At 32.5% G+C, this 21,583-nt stretch overlaps 2 protein-coding genes across 2 annotated transcripts; both read right to left on the reverse strand.

Moving 5' to 3' along the window:
* Nucleotides 1-5,753: 5,753 nt before the first annotated feature.
* On the reverse strand, nucleotides 5,754-8,459 carry LOC131635407 (beta-ureidopropionase-like). The gene is made up of 7 exons (XM_058906030.1): nucleotides 8,300-8,459; nucleotides 7,482-7,615; nucleotides 7,290-7,397; nucleotides 6,981-7,169; nucleotides 6,682-6,909; nucleotides 6,368-6,592; nucleotides 5,754-6,259 (listed from the first exon to the last, which is right to left on the reverse strand). The coding sequence occupies exons 1-7, from the start codon at nucleotides 8,448-8,450 to the stop codon at nucleotides 5,921-5,923; spliced, it is 1,374 nt and encodes a 457-aa protein (XP_058762013.1). The 5' UTR covers nucleotides 8,451-8,459; the 3' UTR covers nucleotides 5,754-5,920.
* Nucleotides 8,460-9,186: 727 nt separating this feature from the next.
* Nucleotides 9,187-11,338, reverse strand: LOC131635414 (beta-ureidopropionase-like). Its single transcript, XM_058906037.1, has 6 exons — nucleotides 11,092-11,338; nucleotides 10,687-10,794; nucleotides 10,413-10,601; nucleotides 10,098-10,325; nucleotides 9,790-10,014; nucleotides 9,187-9,709 (listed from the first exon to the last, which is right to left on the reverse strand). The coding sequence occupies exons 1-6, from the start codon at nucleotides 11,197-11,199 to the stop codon at nucleotides 9,344-9,346; spliced, it is 1,224 nt and encodes a 407-aa protein (XP_058762020.1). The 5' UTR covers nucleotides 11,200-11,338; the 3' UTR covers nucleotides 9,187-9,343.
* Nucleotides 11,339-21,583: the final 10,245 nt, after the last annotated feature.

The raw sequence follows: 21,583 nt of genomic DNA on the forward strand, positions 1-21,583 counted from the left end.
CAAGCAATAATAAGTATTTGCCTGTTGTCCTTTATAGGTCCCTCTGGTCCGTTTGTGGATTAGCTCTCCAAATCATAATAAACGTGTTAGGATATAAATTTTTAGATATTCCATAATAACCTTTATGAAAACATATGTCTTTACCATATGAAAAACAACTTATACACGGTAAAATGTTAAATTACAAATGGTAATTTTGAATGCTACTAGCAGAAACTATATCCAAATTATATGAGTTTGAGACAGAATCACAGCGGCCCAGTATTATCATACAAGTCTCGCTCAACTCGTACATAACTGACCATATCATGCTAAATTATAATCTTAGAAGTTCTTCCCACCAAAATTTCCCACCAAAACTTTTAATGAATGATAAATAAATAAAATAAAAATTCATTAATCCATTACTTCATTACATTTTTTGTTTTTCATTTTCATAACTCAAATAATATTATATAACAATTACTAATTAAAATTAAAAAAATTCAACTAAATTATAATTCAAATAAAGCCTCTATTTACAATAGTGTGCTCTCATTGATGTTACAAACTTAACTAAAAAGCTAAAGTTTAAGCACTCATAACAACATCCCTTTCAAAAATAATGTATATAAGTTTGCAAGAAGGATTTTTTTTTTTTAAATTTCTTGATCTTCATCTTTATAATCCTATTTATAAAAATTATACCGTTTATTAATTTCCAACATTTCATTAAACCTCCATATGCAACTTTTATTTCTTCACATTATTTGTATTTCCAGTTCTTCAAACTGATTGTATGATATATCATCTTAATGGGCTTTTTTTTATTGCATTTCTTTGTTATTTGCATAAGGCCTTTTGCGGTTAACAAAATACATAGAGAATTTTAATTTTTTAATTATTCTTACTCTATTCTTATTATCTAATTATGCCTTTTTATTCCGTTCTAATTTTATTGATGTTTGTAATTTGTGATTTTTGGTAGGTACACATTTTAAATCATCACAAAAGGTATGTAAAGTGCCTTGATTCTTTGTTGTTTTTATTATTCTCACATTCTTATTTTTATCTAATATTATAATACATTTTTCTTCTAATTTTATTAATTTTTGTTATTTCTTCGATTGTTTTATTTGTAGGTATGAAGTTTGAATGAGCATAAAAATATTTATTACTATTTATTTAATATTTATATTCATTTTAATTTAATTAAATTAATTATTAATAAAAGTTATTTTTCTTCCACTAACCTACTAACTTTTATATTCATTTAATTTTTTTATTTTTTATTATTTGATAAAAACTATTTTATTCCACTAACTCTTATATTCATTTAATTTCTTAATTCTTTTATTATTTATTATTTTAAAATTATAACATAACCACGTATATTTTAAACACTTATTTAGGTTACCAATTTTTGCATTATAAGATAACATAAGTTATCTTTAAAATATCATTTTTTTTCCTATTCCAATATTAAAATTTTAATTATTATTGTCCTCAAAATTTATAATACATCATAAAAATATTTATATAAATAAATAATTAATAAAACAAATAAAAAGAAATAGCCATTTAACCCCCACTAAATTCACGTTGAAGACTAATAACTCACTCACTGTATTTATTATTTGATTAACAATTAAATTAAAATTTCTCTTAATTCATATTTACATTTTCATTAAATTTCCACTCACTATGCAGTATGCACCTCCTTGCAAAAAGTAACTTCCATTAATTCTTTTATTTATAATCTATTTTGGTTTTTCAAAACTCAAAAATTTATTTTGGTAGCGTCGGTGAGTCAGATCGACCGGTCTGCTTTGAGATTAGAGCTTTTGATGAAGGAGAGATCGGTTTGGTTACCACCGTCTGGATTCCACACTCTTGTGAACCCCTTATTTTATTCTCCTTTCAATTATGAAACACACTCACATGTAGGGGTGATCAAAACCAAACCAACCCAATAGAAAACCGCAAACCAAACCAAACTAAACCGAAACCGTAAAAAACTGCATTTGGTTCGGATTAGTTTGGGTCATCTTTTAACAAAACCGCACGGTTCGGTTTGGTTTGCGGTTTGTATTTTGTAAACCGAACCAAACCGAATCAAACCGCATTATGTTACAACCTAACTTTTACTTATCTCACATCCAACCTAAACTTAAATTTATAATACCTTAACCTTATGATTACGAACAATTTTTTCATCCTTACACACATGATTTTAGTCCCGATCTTCTCAAATCTCTAATAGCATTATCGCGCCTTCTTTGCCACATACATCTTCTATCTTTTTCTATAATGTCTACTCTCTTATATTCTTTCTTTTTCACTTTCTCATTTCTATGCAAATATTCTCTATTTCAGTTTCGTTTTTATCACACATCTTCTCTAATCATTCAACTCTTTTGTTTTTTCTTTTTCACCTTCACTAATCTCTCGTCTCTTCTATTTTTTGTTTCATTCTAATAATTTTTATATTGTTTTATACTATTATTTTATGTATATTATTGCACTTTTGTCTAATTTAATTTTTACAAATTAAATAGAAAGTTATTGTCAAAATATGACGAGTTTTGTTGTTATTTGATAGTGTATGAATGTCTAAATACAAAGTTATGTTATTATCTATATGTATATGTATGGTTCAATAAAATATTTATAAAAAACTGAACCGAACCAAACCGCATTAGTTTGGTTTGGTTTGGTTCGGATTTTTTTTAAAATCCAACCGGACCAAACCAAACCGCACGATTTTTTCTCTTGCGGTTCGGATGATTTTTTTCGTCAAAACCGCCCAAACCGCACCGCGAACACCCCTACTCACATGCCATAGAAATAAGAAGATATGTCATGAGTAAGGATGACTTTCATAGTATAGATGTTAGAAAATATGCAAGCGATACGTACATTCTCAGACTGACTTGTTTTTCACACAGGTACTTTAAGTAAATTATTGAGATTTTGTACAAAATGAACACACCAAATCTAAACGCTAAGACTCATATATATTAATTCGAAATAATCGTTCCAACTTCCAACGGTCTCTCGATCTGAGATTGTCACGTTGTGTTTGGCATGCTTTCCTTTTGTCTTGAAGCTCCACGTGCCCCTTTACACAATAGATCAAGACAAAAGCGGTTACACCTTCGTCTAGACTTAACCTTTTGTCGAAGGCTTGTTTCCGTCGAACCAAATATCAAAAACTTAGAAAATATTTCTAAGTCCATGTCCAACAAATTTTCTTATCAAAAGATCAATTCGACAAGTTTTCCTCAACCATGTCATCTTGTCGAATATCTCTAATCTTCTCAATATACATTCAGTTTTCTTAAAAAATAATGCGGTGTCGAAAATGCCAACTAACAGATAGATAGATAGAGAGAGAGAGAGAGAGAGAGGGAGATTTTGGATGTTTCAGAAAGGTGGCAGTGAACATTCCACTACTTGATGTAATTAAGCAGGTTCCAAAATACACAAAACTTCTGTAAGATTTGTGCAAACACAAGAGAAGGCTGAAGTGAAATGAGAAAGTCAATTTGGGACGAAATGTTTTGACTCTTATTCAGCCTAAACCTTTTCATGAAAAGGTTACCGTTCCAGCCCTAAAAAATGCCACAAAAATGCAAGGACCCAGAAACTTTTGTTATTCCATGTACCATTCGGGATAGTAAATTCGAAAATTGCATGTTAGATTTAGGAGCTTCTATTAATGGTATACCTACTTCTAATTTTAACAATCTTGATCTTGGTCCTTTGGAACATACAGGTCTTACTATTCAGTTGGCAAACAAGAGCAATGCCCGACCTATTGAAGTAGTGGAAGATGTACTTATTCAAGTTAATGACTTGATTTTTCATGTAGATTTTTACATTCTGGACATGGTAGGAGAAATAAATTCAAGAAGATCACCAATCCTTTTGGGCATACCATTCATGAAAACAAAAAATCACAAAATTTGATGTTGATGATGGAATTATTATAATTTGTTTTCAGTTGATTTTCCATCTTTATCTGGTTTTCATGATGTTTATTCGTGTGATGAATGTACTAACACTAACCTTTATGTTGTTTGTGCAAAAGTTGATGTTGCCTTACAGGGTGATAGTGTAAATGAAGCTATTTATGAAGCTGAAGCTCTTGATAGACCGACTTCCTCAAACATACCGTCCATTGAAAAACAACTTTCTTTAGAGCTTGGACCACTTCCTAGAGATTTAAATTATTCATCTAAGCTAGAATTTGAGCAGGAAGAGAAATTATTGCAGGAATATAAGAAGGGAAATGGATAGACCCTGGCTAACATTCTTGATATTAGCCCAACCATGTATATGGATAAGATCTTACTTGAAGATGAAGCAAAAGAAGTGAGCTTTCACGCTTTGCCTCTTAATTCAAAGAGATGATGGTTGGGGATGAATGAAAGTACTTGAGCTTTCACGCTACACTCCACCACTTGAACAAGATATGGCTAGAAAGTAAGATCCGATTTGCGTTCTATAGACTACAATAATACTGGTTGGAATGGATTGGGTATAAAATTTCTGAGTTAGCCTTTCCATTATTATAGCATCGTAGCATCGGGTTTCCCTATATGTTGTACATGTTGGAGGATCCCTTCTACTGCCATTAATAAATTTTGCTTATCCAAAAAAAATCCTAATGCCTTTAACATATCCCCTCCTCTATGTCGAGAAGTTTGTAATTGTTGATCTCTATACAGCTTGTGATTAAAGTTAATGATTAAGCAATTAGTATTATTATCTTTTTCTCGTTTGGTTCAACGGAGGGGAGGGGAGGGGAGGGAATTTAATCGAGGGAAGGGGAATGAAGGGGAGGGAATTTAACTAAATATATGTTTGATTCAAAGAAGGGGAGGGGAGGGGAGGGATTTTTAACAACAAGTATGTTTGGTTCACAAGGGGAGGGGAGGGATTTTAAAATCAATTTACCTTTTTATCCTTATAAATATTATTATTTGTGCTTAGTAAAAATAATTCTTAATAAAAACTTGTTCATTCATAAACCATAATATAACCGTAAACAACAACACACATTAGTTGAACTATATATCTTCAACGCAAATCAAACTATTATCTGATCTTATGATTCATCTAACTCAATAAAACTATTATCTGATCTGATCTTAAATAAATAATATTAGAGTTAAAATTTTTATTTATAACATAAATATATTATATTTACATATATTGTATAATGTTATTATTATTATTAATAGTATAATAAAAAAATTCTTATTACTATCATATATAAGAACCAATATAAGTATAAGTATGTTATTATTATAAAAATAATAATATAATATCAAAAAAGGAACTTCAACAAAATAAAAAGAAAAAAACTCACATGAGAGGAACAACGCACCAATAACAACCACACAATAGAAAAAAATAAACGTGAAATAATACGGAGAAAAAATCTAGTCTTTAATAATTCAATAAGGATAATCTTGGAATTACAAAAATAATTGAGGTTAAAATAGGAAAAATAATATAATTATGATTACTAAATCTTCCCTCGCCTCCGAATCCCTCCAATTTGGAGGGGAGGCAAAAGTGAGTCTAGGAAGGATTTTGCTCCCATCCCCTCCCCTCCCCTTATAAAAAATAAACTAAACACAAATTTTTATAAATATCCCCTCCCCTCCCCTCCATCTACTCCCAACCAAACGGATCCTAACATTTTATGTATTATTTCTGTAATTTTTAGTTTCATCAAATTCCAATCAAATCATTGGAGTTCCTGAATAGAACAGCGCTTATTTCAATTTTCTAATAATCCAAACCCTGTCTGAAAACTTCATTTGAGTTTATTTAATTTCTTTTGAACATACTACATAATATCCCACACAGAAAGAAACAGTTTAAAAAGATTTCAATGAGCACTTTCTAACACAGGTCATGAGGATCTCTAATGAAGTAAGGGGTCACGGATGACTTGAGGCTCAAATCCTGGTTTCAAATACTGAGCAAGTGTCTCTGCATACAACTCATATCGTGCTGTCATTCTGAAACCCCATTTGTCTTTATATTGCCTGCACAGGTTAAGATCCATGTCTGTTACTAATAGGCCATCCCTGTGATGTGATAAATACGGCGTGCAGGATGCGTCCGGTGCTGAAATATAACTTGATCCATAAAAATGAAATTCTGAATGTGTTGCCTTGCCATCGCCAGAAGGGAATGTCTCAGTCCCGACACGGTTGATTGAAGCAAAGTAGTAACTATTTGCTATTGCCGCATTACGTTGCTGCATAACAATAACACCTTTAAGCCATATATGATTATGCAGTGTAAACATATCTATAGAAAAGAGTCTAACATGTCTTCAATCAATATTTAATACAAAACAACTAACCTCTATTGGCCACATTGCTTCAGTGAGTTCACCAACAGTAGCAGTAGGGTTGAAAACAATTTCAGCACCATTCAAGCCAAAGATTAAACTATTTAACGGATGGTGCCTACCGAAACATATATTAATGGCAATCTTTCCAAATGCTGTTTCAAATACAGGGTGACCTGTATTTCCTTCCATATAAAACATGATCTCGTTCATCTCTCCAATTCTTGGTATATGGTTCTGCCAAATGTCGTATATATGTTCATTAGATATATCCGAAAGAAGGGCTATTGCATTAGAATCAAAGTAGAAAGGTTTAGGAAATTTACCTTCCTGTGTATACCAATTACATTGCCGTGATTCCCGATTACAACGGCAGTATTCCAAATAACCTCACCGTGATTCATATCCCTCTCAAGAATTGGGCTAATAATCACCATGTTATATTTAACCGCATAGCTTTGCAGAAATTTAGTTGATTCTCCATCGACAGGTTCTGCAAATTCACACCACTTCTTGTCTCTTGTCCAAACGCCTAATGGCATCATCCACATTTCCTACAATGGAATTATATAAAAAAAACACAAAATGTTTTCTGATAAATATTCATATGTAGAAGACAACTTACTTGCAAGCATAATATGTTGACCCCTGATGAACCAGCAGCATCAATAATTGGCTTTACTTTCTCAAAGATAGCCTTCTTTTGGTCCACAAAATGAGCAGTTGTTGGGAGGGCAACAGAGTTTTGAATCAAACCAACCCTTACAACTCGAGGTTCCCTCAATACTTCTTTATCAGCATGAAAGCAGAAAGCCTGAGATACATTCAATTTATTGATTTTTTTTTCAAATTATTCCCGGTGTAAATTTGTCAATAATATTCTCGTCCGTGTATGTGTTGTGCTTCATAAGAAAGAAGTGGAGTGTGTTCATACCTGAAGGTCAAAATCATGTTCGACAGAGAGAGCAGTAGCAGATTGAGGTAGACCAATTGTTTCAAGTACTTTTCCACAGTTAAGTCCAGTAAGCAAGCGATTGACTTCCTGCAACAGATATCTAGTTCACTTTCCATGAAGATTGAATAATATTCAAAAGCATGAACATGATGAGTGTGAGAGTAGAGTTACCTGGAAGTGATGGGGTTTAAGATTGTCCTTGAGAAGAAGGTGAAGGGAACCGTAGCCACAAATAGAGCCATCGTTGGAGAGGCTGAGTTGTTCATTCTCTTCCTCGTTTTGGAACTTCTTCTCCATCTCACACACTATATGATAGACAAGAGAAACAGCAGTTGGGATATTGTTTATTTATGATATGATTTCATGTTGTGCTTTCTAAGGACGTGAATCCCTTTTCTTACTTAATTTGGCTCTTAGTATGTTGCGTGTTGTTTAAACTTGATGTAGAATTTTGCCATTGACTGGGTCTAAAAGGAAAATGATTTTTGCACCATATAACTATTCTTTTTCTTTATCAAAAGACAGTGATGCATTTTTTATAATTAATCAATATAAAAAATAATAATGAAACTATAAATTTTAGAGGAATTAGATCAAATTCAACCAGACAACTAAGAACAAAATATTATCTAACTCGTTAAGAACTTTTTTAAAAAGTTCTGTAAAATTAATAGATGTCGGCTGTATTTGTTCTTTGGTAGGATTGTGAGAAAAAGGAGATGGCGGCTGTATCACAAGAGAATGATTGAGTGTTTTTTTGTTGCTGTTGAAGTTAAAGAGTTGCTGTTAAAATGAATTCAGTTTTTAACATTAAAACCTATGTTAGCCAGAGAATCAATACAACTATTCCTTCTCTATAGATGTGAGAAGCAACAAAAGATATATTTAAAGTGATATTTACACAATTAATCCATCTAGTGCGAATTTTTCAAGGCACGTTGAAAGGAGGTTTGAAAGCTTGAACCACAACTATAGAATTCAATTCTAACCATAAATTATGCCATTCTTTCTCATTCGCGAACTCAATTGCTGACATAGCACCGAAGAGTTTGACAATGAGAGAGTTCGAGACACCCAAAAAGTAAGCAAAAGCTCTAAGAAAGTGGCCCTCCTAATCCATTGCAATACCACCGCAAGCATAGGGTCATGGATTACCTAAAGAAGCTCAATCACAACTGATTTTAATCCAGTTCCACTGAGGCGGCTTCCAGATCATCTCCAAAATTCTAGGGGCGTTAAGAGGCCGAACTCTGACCTTGAAAGATTTCAAGGTCTCAAAATCATGAATGTTCACAAAGGATGAAGCATTATAGTTAGTACCAGCCAGAGAACAAGCAGACAGAATGTAAGAAATAGAAGAAGGAGGAATGAGTTTCTCTTTGAATTTGGCATTGTTTCGAGCAATCCAAACAACATTGAACAGATGAATAATGGCAACATTAAAAACTAACTTACATTAATTGAACCAGGCTCTATGCAAAGATTCCAAACGTCCTCCCAATATTGAATCCATTCTCATTTTCACATTACTTATTTACTTTTCATTCTCTCACTGACTTAGGTATGAGACAATGCTAACCTTGCAATTCAGCTCTCCTCTCCGTCGAACTGGAAACTTAGTCCATTGATCCAATATCTCATCTCACCACTTCACCACATATTTTTGGTTCAAAAGCAAAACAACTAATAAAAAAAAAAAAGAATCCGTGGTAGTAACAATTGAAAACATTTGAAGTAAACAATCCTAATATTGATCAAAGGGCTAGCAATTGTAGGAAAGGATGAGAAATTTATAGTACGCTCTTTCAATACAAAAGGAGGTAGCATGAATAATGAAATAAGAAATGCTACATATAGGATGAATAAGCCTTAATAATCAACAGAAAGGAAAACTACTTCAGATTCATTTTATTTATGTATAATTCAATTAGTTCATCTGAGAATGGAAAAACACTCGTGAGAGCTGAATTTCGCATAATATTCCACACAGAAAACAGTTTGAAAAGATTGCAATGAGCACTTTCTAGCACAGGTCACGAGGAGCTCTTATGCAGTGAGGGGTCAGGGATGATTTGAGGCTCAAATCCTGGTTTCACATACCGAGCTAGTGTCTTTGCATACAACTCGTATCGTGCAGTCATTCTGAAACCCCATTTGTCTTTATATTGCCTGCACAAGTTCAGATCCATGTCTGTTACTAATAAGCCATCCCTGTTACGTGATAAAGACGGCGTGCAAGAAGCATCTGGTGCTGAAATAAAACTTGATCCATAAAAATGCCCAAAATCTGCATGTGCTGGCTTGCCATCACCAGAAGTAAATGCATTGGGGAACGTCTCTGTCCCAACGCGGTTAATTGAAGCAACAAAATAACTATTCGCTATTGCAGCATTACGTGCCTGAAAAACAATCACACCATTAAGCCAATACATAGTAGAAAAGAGTATAAGATGTCTTCCGCCAATATCAAACAACTAACCTCTATTGGCCACATTGGTTCGCTGAGTTCTCCAACAGTTGCAGAAGGGTTGAAAACAATTTCCGCACCGTTCAAGCCAAAAGTTAACCAATTTAAAGGATGGTGCCTACCATAACATATATTAATGGCAATCTTTCCAAATGCTGTTTCAAATACAGGGTGTCCGGTATTTCCTTCCATATAATATGTGCTCTCATTGAAGTCTCCAACTCTTGGGATGTGGTTCTGCCAAAGGTTGTATGTTCATCAGATATCTGAAAGAAGGGCTATTGCATTAGAAGCAGAAGTAGAAAGTTTAAGAAATTTACCTTCCTGTGTTTCCCAATTATATTGCCGTGATTCCCAATTACAACGGCGGTGTTCCAAATCACCTCTCCATGGTTCACATCTCTCTCAAGAATTGAGCTTATAATCACCATGTTATACTTCACCGCAAAGCTTTGTAAAAATTTTGTTGATTCTCCATCAACAGGTTCTGCAAATTCACACCATTTCTTCTCTCGTGTACAAAAGGCAAATGGCATCATCCATGCTTCCTGCAACGGAAATATGTAAAAACAAACACTAAATTTTCTGACAGTAATAAGAAACCAATTGAAAATCCTCATGTGCACGCAACCTACTTGCAAGCATAATATGTTGACCCCTGATGAACCGGCTGCATCAATGATTGGCTTTAGTTTCTCAAAGATAGCCTTCTTTTGATCCACAAAGTGAGCAGTTGTTGGTAGGGCAATAGAGTTCTGAATCAAACCAACCCGCGCAATTCGTGGCTCCCTCAATACTTCTTTATCAGCTTGAAAGCTGAAAGCCTGATTATGTTCAATTTATTCAGTTTTTCAAATTATTACCAATGTTGACATGTAAGTTAGGAAAAAAAAAGGATTGTATTCATACCTGGAGGTCAAAACCATGTTCGACGGAAAGAGCAGTAGCAGCTTCAGGTAGAGCAATTGTTTCAAGTAATTTTCCGCAATTAAGCCCGGTAAGCAAACGGTTGACTTCCTGCAACATAATACTCACATAGCTAGCCATCAAAAAATATGTGATTGAAGCAAGAACCAATGCAAATGCAATTAAACCGATTTCACATATATGCAAAACAAATTCGAAAGATCCGTTGAAAATTTAACAAGATAATAGAATCAAGGAAAGACAAACTCAAAGATCAATTGAAAGTGATAATAAAATATAATGATAAATTCAGCATGTTAACAAGATCTCTTGAAAATATGTAAACAGAAAGCAAATTCTACAAATCCATATATGGTATGATGTATAAATTGGCATGATTAAATTGACCTGGAAGTGGTGAGGTTTGAGATTATCCTTGAGAAGGTGGTGAAGGGAATCGTAGCCACAAACAGAATCGGGTTGTTTACCATCTTCTCCGTTTTGGTGCTTCTCCATCTCAATCGTTATCCAATCGATCAGAATAGCAGTTGGAATTCTCTTCTTGATGATGATGATATGATGATGATGATGTGATTTATTTATGAGGATGATGAGTTCATGGTTTTCTTTTCTTTCGCACGTGAATCCATTTTGTTATTATGTGTTGTTTTTATTTTATTTTATTTGAGGTGGAATTTCTACGGGCCAATAGTAACACCATTTTCTTGCGTGGGTCATGAATATGGTTATTTACGTTACAAATTTTAATTACTAAATATATATACAATTAAATGTTACAATTAATCTAATTTAATTTATCATTATATATATCCTCTTCCTCCTTCAAAATTTTGAGGAATGAAAATAAGTTGGATAGTTTGTTTTCTTTAGAGGTATCTCTCAAGGTGATCTCCTATAAGCTTATCTTTATGTTATATATTGGAAGTTTATGCATGCAGGCCCATGAGCAGTTTTATATGGGACAATCGAAATTCAGTTTGAAGGAGTTGGTCAATGTCAAACAAAAGGATGTCGAGTCAATTGACAAATATCTTAATAGATTTAGACTTTTGAAAGCAAGGTGCTTTACTCAAGTTTCTAAACATGAATTAGTCGAAATGGCTGCAAAAGGCTTAGACTATTCTATTAGGAAAAACCTACATACTCAATAACTTAGAGATATGACACAATTGGCTGATAGAGTTTGTCAAGTTGAGAGATTGAAGGCCGGAAAAATCAGAATTAGTAAATATCATAAGAAAAGGTTGCTTACGTAGCAGCTGATGAATATTCTTGAAACTAAGAAAATTTAGTCGAAGAAAGTGGGTTAATGTGGCTGAACTCAAGCCAAGACCCCCTTATTCTTGTAAATTATTAAGACCATCAAATGGGAAGAATTCCGTCGGAACTGATAAAAATGATAAATTCGCCACAAAAACTTATACCTTAGATATAACTAAGCGTGACAAAATATTTGATTTATTTGTAACAAATGGTTAAATTATTGTGCCTCAAGGCCTGAAGAACCCTCCATTAGAACAAAAGAAAAAAAGAGAATTCTGTAAATTTTATAATTTTCTTGGTCATAAAACATCTCAATGTGCCCTTTTCAGAGATTTGGTGCATAAAGTTTTGAAAGAAGGAAGACTTCAATTTGGCGAAAAGTTAAAGATGCAAGTGGACACTGACCCCTTAAAAGTCGAAGATGACCTATATGTTGAGCCTCTTGAGGTTATGATGGTCGAAGCTACTAATGGTTTTGATAGGGAAGTTCAAGATGGATTACAAGCAGTTTATCCTCAAGCTAATGAGGATTTGGTTGACTTCCTAGAAAATTTTAAAATAAGATAATCAAAGGTCAAGTTATGCCCAAGGTGTAATGATGTTTATGATGAAAAGGCTGTTGAAGAGTATGAGGCTACAAGAAGGAATGATCATAGGGGAAGGAAAGTCTCGGTTCCAAGATTTATCTTTGACAAGAGAGGGGTCCCTCGATGCAATGAGGAATACATGAGGAAATTCCATAAACCTCATACACCTTTATAATTACTCAAAGACTAAACCAATATAAAGATGCATATGACGATGGAAGTTAAATAGCATATTGTTCACTAACATACTATTCTCCCTAATTACATAATAATGAAGGTGATGGCTAACAGAAACAATAATTTTAACAATAATAGTTAGTTAAAGATAATACCAGTGTCTTCTTAACTCTAACTGACCATGAATTGAATATCACATTAAGATCATTTCCTGTAGCTTTCCAGTAGTCATGCCTTGTTGCTCGATTAGACCTTGCACCGTTACGATATTTCCTATCCCCGTGACAGAAAATGAACATTGTCTATCTCCAGTTTTCAGGAAAGATGACCCTGCAAAATATTAGGAGCGTATCAGCAATCAAACCAGAATATTTCCAGTAGTCATGCCTTGTTGCTCGATTAGACCTTGCACCGTTACGATATTTCCTATCCCCGTGACAGAAAAAGAACCATTGTCTAACTCCAGTTTTCAGGAAAGATGACCCTGCAAAATATTAGGAGCGTATCAGCAATCAAACCAGAATATGATCAAGAAAATAGCCAAAACAATAATATATAAACGCAATAAAGATCAATAAGAACCTTCATACTTCTCAATCAAAAAATAAGAATCATGGTTGTGAAATTTCAAATCTAACCTACAATGCAACTTTTAGACTTAATTTTTCAACAATTTTAAAACCCTGGAAATTGAGCAGCACTCTCAATTATGAAAATTATTCTTCATGAGACAATCAAATTTGTGTAATATCAGATCTATAACAACATAAACAAATATGAACAACCAGCTCTTCAAAATCAAAACCAGGTTTAAAAAAGGGGAAAAGAAATAAAAAAAACTTGCTTCTCCAGCTACAAGCTATTGATACAGTTCATGATATAAGAAAACAATTTCAAAGCAATTAAATTGAAAGAGAAAAAAAAAGTCTTGAAAATTATTGATTAGTGCTACTATTCCATACATCAGATTTTGTTTGATCAAAAAACAATTCTACTGAAAAATCCATTCTTTGAACTTACGTTAAGGGTTTTTCAATTGAAGATAAAGTTTACTTTTTTCATGGGTTTTCAACTAACCAACTAATTAATAGTTGAAAAAAAATGAAAGTTCAGTTAGAGAAATTCTCATTCAAATTCAATACCTTCGTAATAACACGACCTCGACATCTTCTCAAGGATTTTCAGACACGCGGGATCATCATCCACGATGAGAAGTTTCAGACCCGCCGAAAACTGATAGTAACCTTCACCAGATTTAATAGAAACAGTTCCAGTAGTAACCGTAGAAATGGATCATTTACGTTAGTAAGATTCATAGCTGAGAGATCCAAAACAACAAACACAAACACAAACGTTGGTTTGGTTAACATAAATAGAAGAGGGGAAATATATACTTATAGAAAAAGAATGAGAAACTGAGATGAAGGGGAAAGGGGGCGACACGACAGATTTAGGATTTGAGGAGAGAATGGAGGCGACGACAGAAAGCAAGAGAAAATACTGGATTTGCTAGGGTTGGGAGAGGGAAAAGAGAGATAAGAAGAGAGGAAGGGAGAGACAAGTACATAGTTTTCAAAATTTAAAATGAATGGAGGATATTGTTTCACCGGTTAAAAGACCAAACTGTGAAACCCAATGAATATTAGGAAACACCAATAAGAATATTGGAAGAGGAGTGCCACTTGGAGGAATAGAGAAATATGATTGGTGGGAATAAAACTTTGATTTAGCAAATTACAATAAAGGGCTTTTGTAAAGGTAATTATTTTTTTCGTTAAGGGTAAATTGGGGTGTTTGGTGGTATGTTTCATTCTTAGTTAGGTAGTCGATTCAACAATATATAAACCTTTACTGCTCAAAATATATTATAAAACTTGTATTAATGATTTGAAGATTATGCACAAAGTTTTAGCATTTTTAAAATGAATGAACATTTAAAAAATTGATTTAAATTATTTTAAAATTTGTATAAAAGAGGTAATTTTAAAACTTATGTGTATTGCCTTAAATAGATCCTAAGAACTCGATTTAAATTGAGTTATAAGTTAGGTTTGAGGATGGTCATCCATCTTAAAGTATATTCCAATTGTCAGTCTCAAGGATACCCCAACCACATTAGACTTATCAAACATGGTCTTTCAAAAACTACAAACAATACAGTTAAATTAGACCATCATCCTAACATGAACCACACATTTACCAATCTGAGGCAGACACTAATCAAGAGTTTTATATTAAAGGACTATACATATAGAAAAAAAAGTCTTGCAATTATGTACAATATAATATGATTTTACACTGTTGTGCAATCAAATTTCACCATTTAGATATTTGGTAACAGAGTCACTGAGAGCAGAGTCCATTTAGATATTTGGTAACAGACCACTCAATAGAGAATCAAATCTAAATAAGATGTCACTGTAATAATAGGCCTCAACTAACAAAAAGAAATATCTATGACTCATAACTTTGTACTTTTCTCAGGGTGAGATATAAATCTTATGAGCAACTTCTAAAACTTCAAGATGATAAAGCTGATAGGTAGAAAGTGTAACTTCAGAGAAACTTGTGCATAGGTTACTGGTTGGTGCATGTAGAAGTAAATGGTTGGTGCATGTAGAAGTAAAGCTGATAGGTACAGATAATCCATGACACTCACTTGTCTTCAACATCAAGACTTGAATAAACTACCTAAATGCCTGAAGAAATTATTTCCAAAAGACACTGTGACATGCCATAGTCGGCATAAAGCATCTTACTTTGGTTTGTCGTTTAAGGTTACAAGCGATTTAAGCACTCCGGGACTAATCTTGTCTGCAAGAGCACCTGTATCTGATATAATAAGTGTTTTTTCCTTCACAATGCTCTGTAGTTTCTTTGCCTCAAAGTCAAGCTGAGCTTGATCTGTAATTAAACACCCGTAAGAATATACCAACCAAATTTCAATAGAAATCAACTTAGAGACAAAAAATAATATTGACACAGCTATAATTCAAACTTGGACTTTCAGAATAATAGTAATTATCAAGAAAATATTCAGTCAGAATTCCGAACTGCTGTTGCATAATACTGATCGTCCATGCTCGATCATTTGCTTGTAACTACGAAGTACAGATTTTATTCTACATGTTTCATGATGGAAAACAAATTAATATAAAAGGAAAATGGGATCAATTCAAGTGAAATTAAAAACAACTTACACAAAGCTGCAGGGAAAACTAAATTTAGGTGAGATTACATTCAACTTCAACAATGTAAATTTTGCAACCACGTGATGAAATTACTCAACACAATCAGGTTGAACCTATACGAGTATGTATGACAGACACCTTAATATCTTTAAAAAATTTACAATAGAAACAACTACAACAACAACAACAACAACCAAGCCTTGTTGTTGTTGTTGCTTCTATTGAAATTTGTTAAAAATATTGCATTTGCATATTGTTTCTCATACCGAGGATAATGGTGAATAATCCAGACTCCAAGCTAATGCATATAAGCTAGAAAATATGAAAATAATTTCACATGTACTCCAAAATTGCACTAAAGCAAAGATGGAAAAATTCCAATGATTACAGGCTTTTAACAAATAAATAGATACTACTGAACGGCCACATAAAGAAGCATGACTAATCAACATTTTTGCCGGATGGATGAAAAAGAAGAAACTAACACAAGCATACATTTACGGATATTTTTTCATACTTCTTTTCTCATTATTACTTTTCTTATCAGTTAGGGGGGGCGTAAGGCAAAACTGAATAAAAATAACCTGTTTCCAATATAGTATGAGCAACATGAAATGGAATTCCGACAAACAGATCAGTTCCTGGAAACATTGTCCACGTCTGCTCGAAAGAGTCATGGTTACCACAGGTAGTACACACTTCTTGCACCAGAGGTCTTGAAACTCCCTTCATTATTGATCCATAAGGAGATGGAACACTACTCGTTGTTGTCCGAGCCTTTTTCCTTAATGCAGTAAGTGCTTCTCTGTTCCCATTCCTCAACTTATCATTCTCAACCAGCTGTACATTCACCAAAACGAAAGAATTGCATATCCAGCCTTTATTAACATAACAACATAACATATTTTGATTGAATTTGAATAGAAACAATATGAAATTTGTAATAACCTGATGTCGGGCTAAGAGAAGATGCTCAGCTTCGAGTTCCAATTCTGTTAATTTCTTTTGAAAGTGCTTCATGTTCTCATTCATATTTGAAGGAAAAAAAAAACTCCTGAAAAAAATTGTAAACAAAATTATACCTAGAGAATCAAAAACAGCCATTCGCACAATACAGCATCGTCAAAAGCAGTGAACAATATCGCGTGGCATGTGACATGGGAAGTAGAACAAGTAAGGAAGCCCAATTTCTTTCAAAACAGCATGTAAGATCGCATAGTGTATTAAGGAAGGATTGAAGAACTTACGGTTCCTTGAGGGATGAAGAGAGACGGCGAAGGAGCGAGTTGCGACGGCAGGTGGACGCGGTGGTGACGGAACGGAGATACCGCCTGCGTTTTCCGCGTGGTTGAGTTGAGTACGACTACAATGAAAACAAATTCTGATACAAAGACAGAGCTGCAAGGATGGGCCTCTTTTTAAAAGATAGTGGACTGGGCTTGGCATTTCAATCTTACGAGAAATATAACTGGCACCCCCAACTTGTACCTAACAACCCCACATACCAATTTGTACCTAAATATTCAAAATATCTTCTCATTTTTTTCATTAATCAATTTTTGTAAAAATTTCTCTCAGGCGCAAAATATCTGGTATTGTCTAAAAAAATTCGGTATATGTTCCGATTATTTGAAATGTTTGGTGTGTGATTTACCAAAAATTTCAAAAAAAATCGGTATATTGGATATTTTTCACACTCTTCAAAAATATATAGTATTATTTTTGTGTGGTTGTGATTGTGACAATATTTTCGTAGGATTATGATTGCAAAGACACTTTTGTGTGATCCCTAATTATTTAAAACTTGTATAGATATGATTCATATGTTATTAACAAAAAAAGGGATAATAGCTATTTTGCCCCCTGCCATATGGGCGAGGTTTGAAAAACGCCCCTGTAAAAAAAAAAATTTGGATTCGCTCCCTAACATATGAAGATTCCCCTGTTTTACCCCTTCAAGAAATTTAATATTCAAAATTATTTGACGTGGCAACCATTTTTTTATTTTTTTAAATTATTTATAATGACGTGGCATGCTTAGTTGGAATTTTTTATTATTTTTAATAATTTTTAATGACGTGGCATGCTTAGTTGGAATATTTATTTATTTATTATTTATTTTAATTCCATGTGGCATGTTTTATTATTATTTAATTATTTGTTTGTTAAAATGTCAAATATTAAAGCCAAAATTTTGTCTCCCATGGGTATTGAACCCATGACCTATTAATTACATGGGGACACCACCAACCACTAGGCTACTTTGCTTTTGTTGTTCTATTCTTACTTTAAGTACTTATATTATAATAAACTAGTTATATTTATCTACTTTTATCAAATATTATCAGTTACTTTTGTTGTTCTATTTTACTTTTGTCAAATATTAACGTTAATATATTTATCTAATTATATATTTATTTTAATTAAATTATAAAATATATCAGTTAAAATATAATAGTTATATTATAATTATTAGTTAACATTGTTATTAATTAATACTATTATAATTAATATTTATTTTATTGTTAAAATTAATTAAATTCTAAAATATAAATTAATTTAGTTTTAATTTAAATTTGTTTAATTTAGTTTTAATTACATAAACTAATTTAATTTAGTCATGTTTTATAGGTTATGTTTTATAAACTAATTTAAAAAATACTGAACCAAATTAATTTAGTCATATTTTATAAGCTATGTTTTAAAATATACTGTTAATCATGTTTCATAGGCTATGTTTTAAAAAAATAATGTACCTTTTAAACTAATGTAATAAACTAGTTTAAACTAATTTATTAACGTTATTTTCAATTAATAATTTAAATAATTAAAGTTATTTAAATATTAACATTTTTAAATATCAATGATATTTATTAATTTTTAAATATTTATGTTACAATATTTTAAATATTAATGGTAAATATGCAATTCATGTAATATATTAATGTTAATATATTAATTAATAAAACATTATTAGTTAATAATAATAATAATAATAATAAAACATATAATAAAAAATCATAACCTAAATAAATATATTAACACTAATATACTGGTTAATAAAACATTATCATTGATTAACAATAATATTAAAACATATATCAAAATATAAGAACCTAAATAAATATTTAATAAACATATTTTCAGAAATTACTATAATATAACAACTTAAAGTAAGAATAGAACAACAAAAGCAAAGTAGCCTAGTGGTTGGTGGTGTCCCCTTGTAATTAATAGGTCATGGGTTCAATACCCATGGGAGACAAAATTTTGGCTTTAATATTTGACATTTTAACAAACAAATAATTAAATAATAATAAAACATGCCACATGGAATTAAAAATTATTAAAAATAATAAAAAATTCCAACTAAGCATGCCACGTCATTATAAATAATTTAAAAAAATAAAAAAATGGTTGCCACGTCAATAATTTTGAATATTAAATTTCTTGAAGGGGTAAAACAGGGGAATCTTCATATGTTAGGGGGCGAATCCAAATTTTTTTTTTTACAGGGGCGTTTTTCAAACCTCGCCCATATGGCAGGGGGCAAAATAGCTATTATCTCGCAATGTCTCAATTTTGGTATCTCGCTTTTGTGTACTTCAACGACATGAATTCTCCTATTGATTTTAGGCTCACAAAGAACACCTCTCTTTATGTTCTAAAATCTAAACGGATTGTCACTTACACTGTCCAAACAACAGAAGGGTCCAATCTTGGTGGATGCAATAATTGTGAGATTAGTTGAGATATTATGACGATGTTGAAACATCCTGAATCATTTATCAATGTTTAAGTTATGTTCATGTTATTTTCATGTTAAGTTATGCTCATTTTATTTTCATGTTAAGTTATGTTTATTTTATTGCTCATAATGTTAGACCTAAACCACCTATCAATGCTCTCATATGATATATCACGAACTGGTCTAGGAACACCTTCAACATAGCCAAACTTCCGCAAATACCTCTTGGGTAAATATGCAGCACAAAACTCTTTCATTGTAAATAACCTAACAAAATGGCAGTGTCATGGAACTCTTGATGCACTCTATGGTCTGCATTAGTCGAAATGGCTGCAAAAGGCTTAGACTATTCTATTAGGAAAAACCTACATACTCAATAACTTAGAGATATGACACAATTGGCTGATAGAGTTTGTCAAGTTGAGAGATTGAAGGCCGGAAAAATCAGAATTAGTAAATATCATAAGAAAAGGTTGCTTACGTAGCAGCTGATGAATATTCTTGAAACTAATATAATTTTCTTGGTCATAAAACATCTCAATGTGCCCTTTTCAGAGATTTGGTGCATAAAGTTTTGAAAGAAGGAAGACTTCAATTTGGCGAAAAGTTAAAGATGCAAGTGGACACTGACCCCTTAAAAGTCGAAGATGACCTATATGTTGAGCCTCTTGAGGTTATGATGGTCGAAGCTACTAATGGTTTTGATAGGGAAGTTCAAGATGGATTACAAGCAGTTTATCCTCAAGCTAATGAGGATTTGGTTGACTTCCTAGAAAATTTTAAAATAAGATAATCAAAGGTCAAGTTATGCCCAAGGTGTAATGATGTTTATGATGAAAAGGCTGTTGAAGAGTATGAGGCTACAAGAAGGAATGATCATAGGGGAAGGAAAGTCTCGGTTCCAAGATTTATCTTTGACAAGAGAGGGGTCCCTCGATGCAATGAGGAATACATGAGGAAATTCCATAAACCTCATACACCTTTATAATTACTCAAAGACTAAACCAATATAAAGATGCATATGACGATGGAAGTTAAATAGCATATTGTTCACTAACATACTATTCTCCCTAATTACATAATAATGAAGGTGATGGCTAACAGAAACAATAATTTTAACAATAATAGTTAGTTAAAGATAATACCAGTGTCTTCTTAACTCTAACTGACCATGAATTGAATATCACATTAAGATCATTTCCTGTAGCTTTCCAGTAGTCATGCCTTGTTGCTCGATTAGACCTTGCACCGTTACGATATTTCCTATCCCCGTGACAGAAAATGAACATTGTCTATCTCCAGTTTTCAGGAAAGATGACCCTGCAAAATATTAGGAGCGTATCAGCAATCAAACCAGAATATTTCCAGTAGTCATGCCTTGTTGCTCGATTAGACCTTGCACCGTTACGATATTTCCTATCCCCGTGACAGAAAAAGAACCATTGTCTAACTCCAGTTTTCAGGAAAGATGACCCTGCAAAATATTAGGAGCGTATCAGCAATCAAACCAGAATATGATCAAGAAAATAGCCAAAACAATAATATATAAACGCAATAAAGATCAATAAGAACCTTCATACTTCTCAATCAAAAAATAAGAATCATGGTTGTGAAATTTCAAATCTAACCTACAATGCAACTTTTAGACTTAATTTTTCAACAATTTTAAAACCCTGGAAATTGAGCAGCACTCTCAATTATGAAAATTATTCTTCATGAGACAATCAAATTTGTGTAATATCAGATCTATAACAACATAAACAAATATGAACAACCAGCTCTTCAAAATCAAAACCAGGTTTATAAAAGGGGAAAAGAAATAAAAAAAACTTGCTTCTCCAGCTACAAGCTATTGATACAGTTCATGATATAAGAAAACAATTTCAAAGCAATTAAATTGAAAGAGAAAAAAA

Source organism: Vicia villosa, linkage group LG1 (assembly GCF_029867415.1).
Source record: "Vicia villosa cultivar HV-30 ecotype Madison, WI linkage group LG1, Vvil1.0, whole genome shotgun sequence".
NCBI lineage: Eukaryota > Viridiplantae > Streptophyta > Magnoliopsida > Fabales > Fabaceae > Vicia > Vicia villosa.

Bases quoted from the DNA above. Each gene is read 5' to 3' on its own strand.
- LOC131635407 (XM_058906030.1), bottom strand. From the start codon at position 8,450: ATGCTTGCGGTGGTATTGCAATGGATTAGGAGGGCCACTTTCTTAGAG. The intron at 6,593-6,681 runs GTAAATTTCCTA...GACATTTGGCAG, and splicing joins TAATTGGTATACACAGGAAG to AACCATATACCAAGAATTGG. The intron at 6,260-6,367 runs GTTAGTTGTTTT...ATTGTTATGCAG, and splicing joins AAGCAATGTGGCCAATAGAG to CAACGTAATGCGGCAATAGC.
- LOC131635414 (XM_058906037.1), bottom strand. From the start codon at position 11,199: ATGGAGAAGCACCAAAACGGAGAAGATGGTAAACAACCCGATTCTGTT. The intron at 10,795-11,091 runs GTCAATTTAATC...ATTATGTTGCAG, and splicing joins TCAAACCTCACCACTTCCAG to GAAGTCAACCGTTTGCTTAC. The intron at 9,710-9,789 runs GTTAGTTGTTTG...ATTGTTTTTCAG, and splicing joins AACCAATGTGGCCAATAGAG to GCACGTAATGCTGCAATAGC.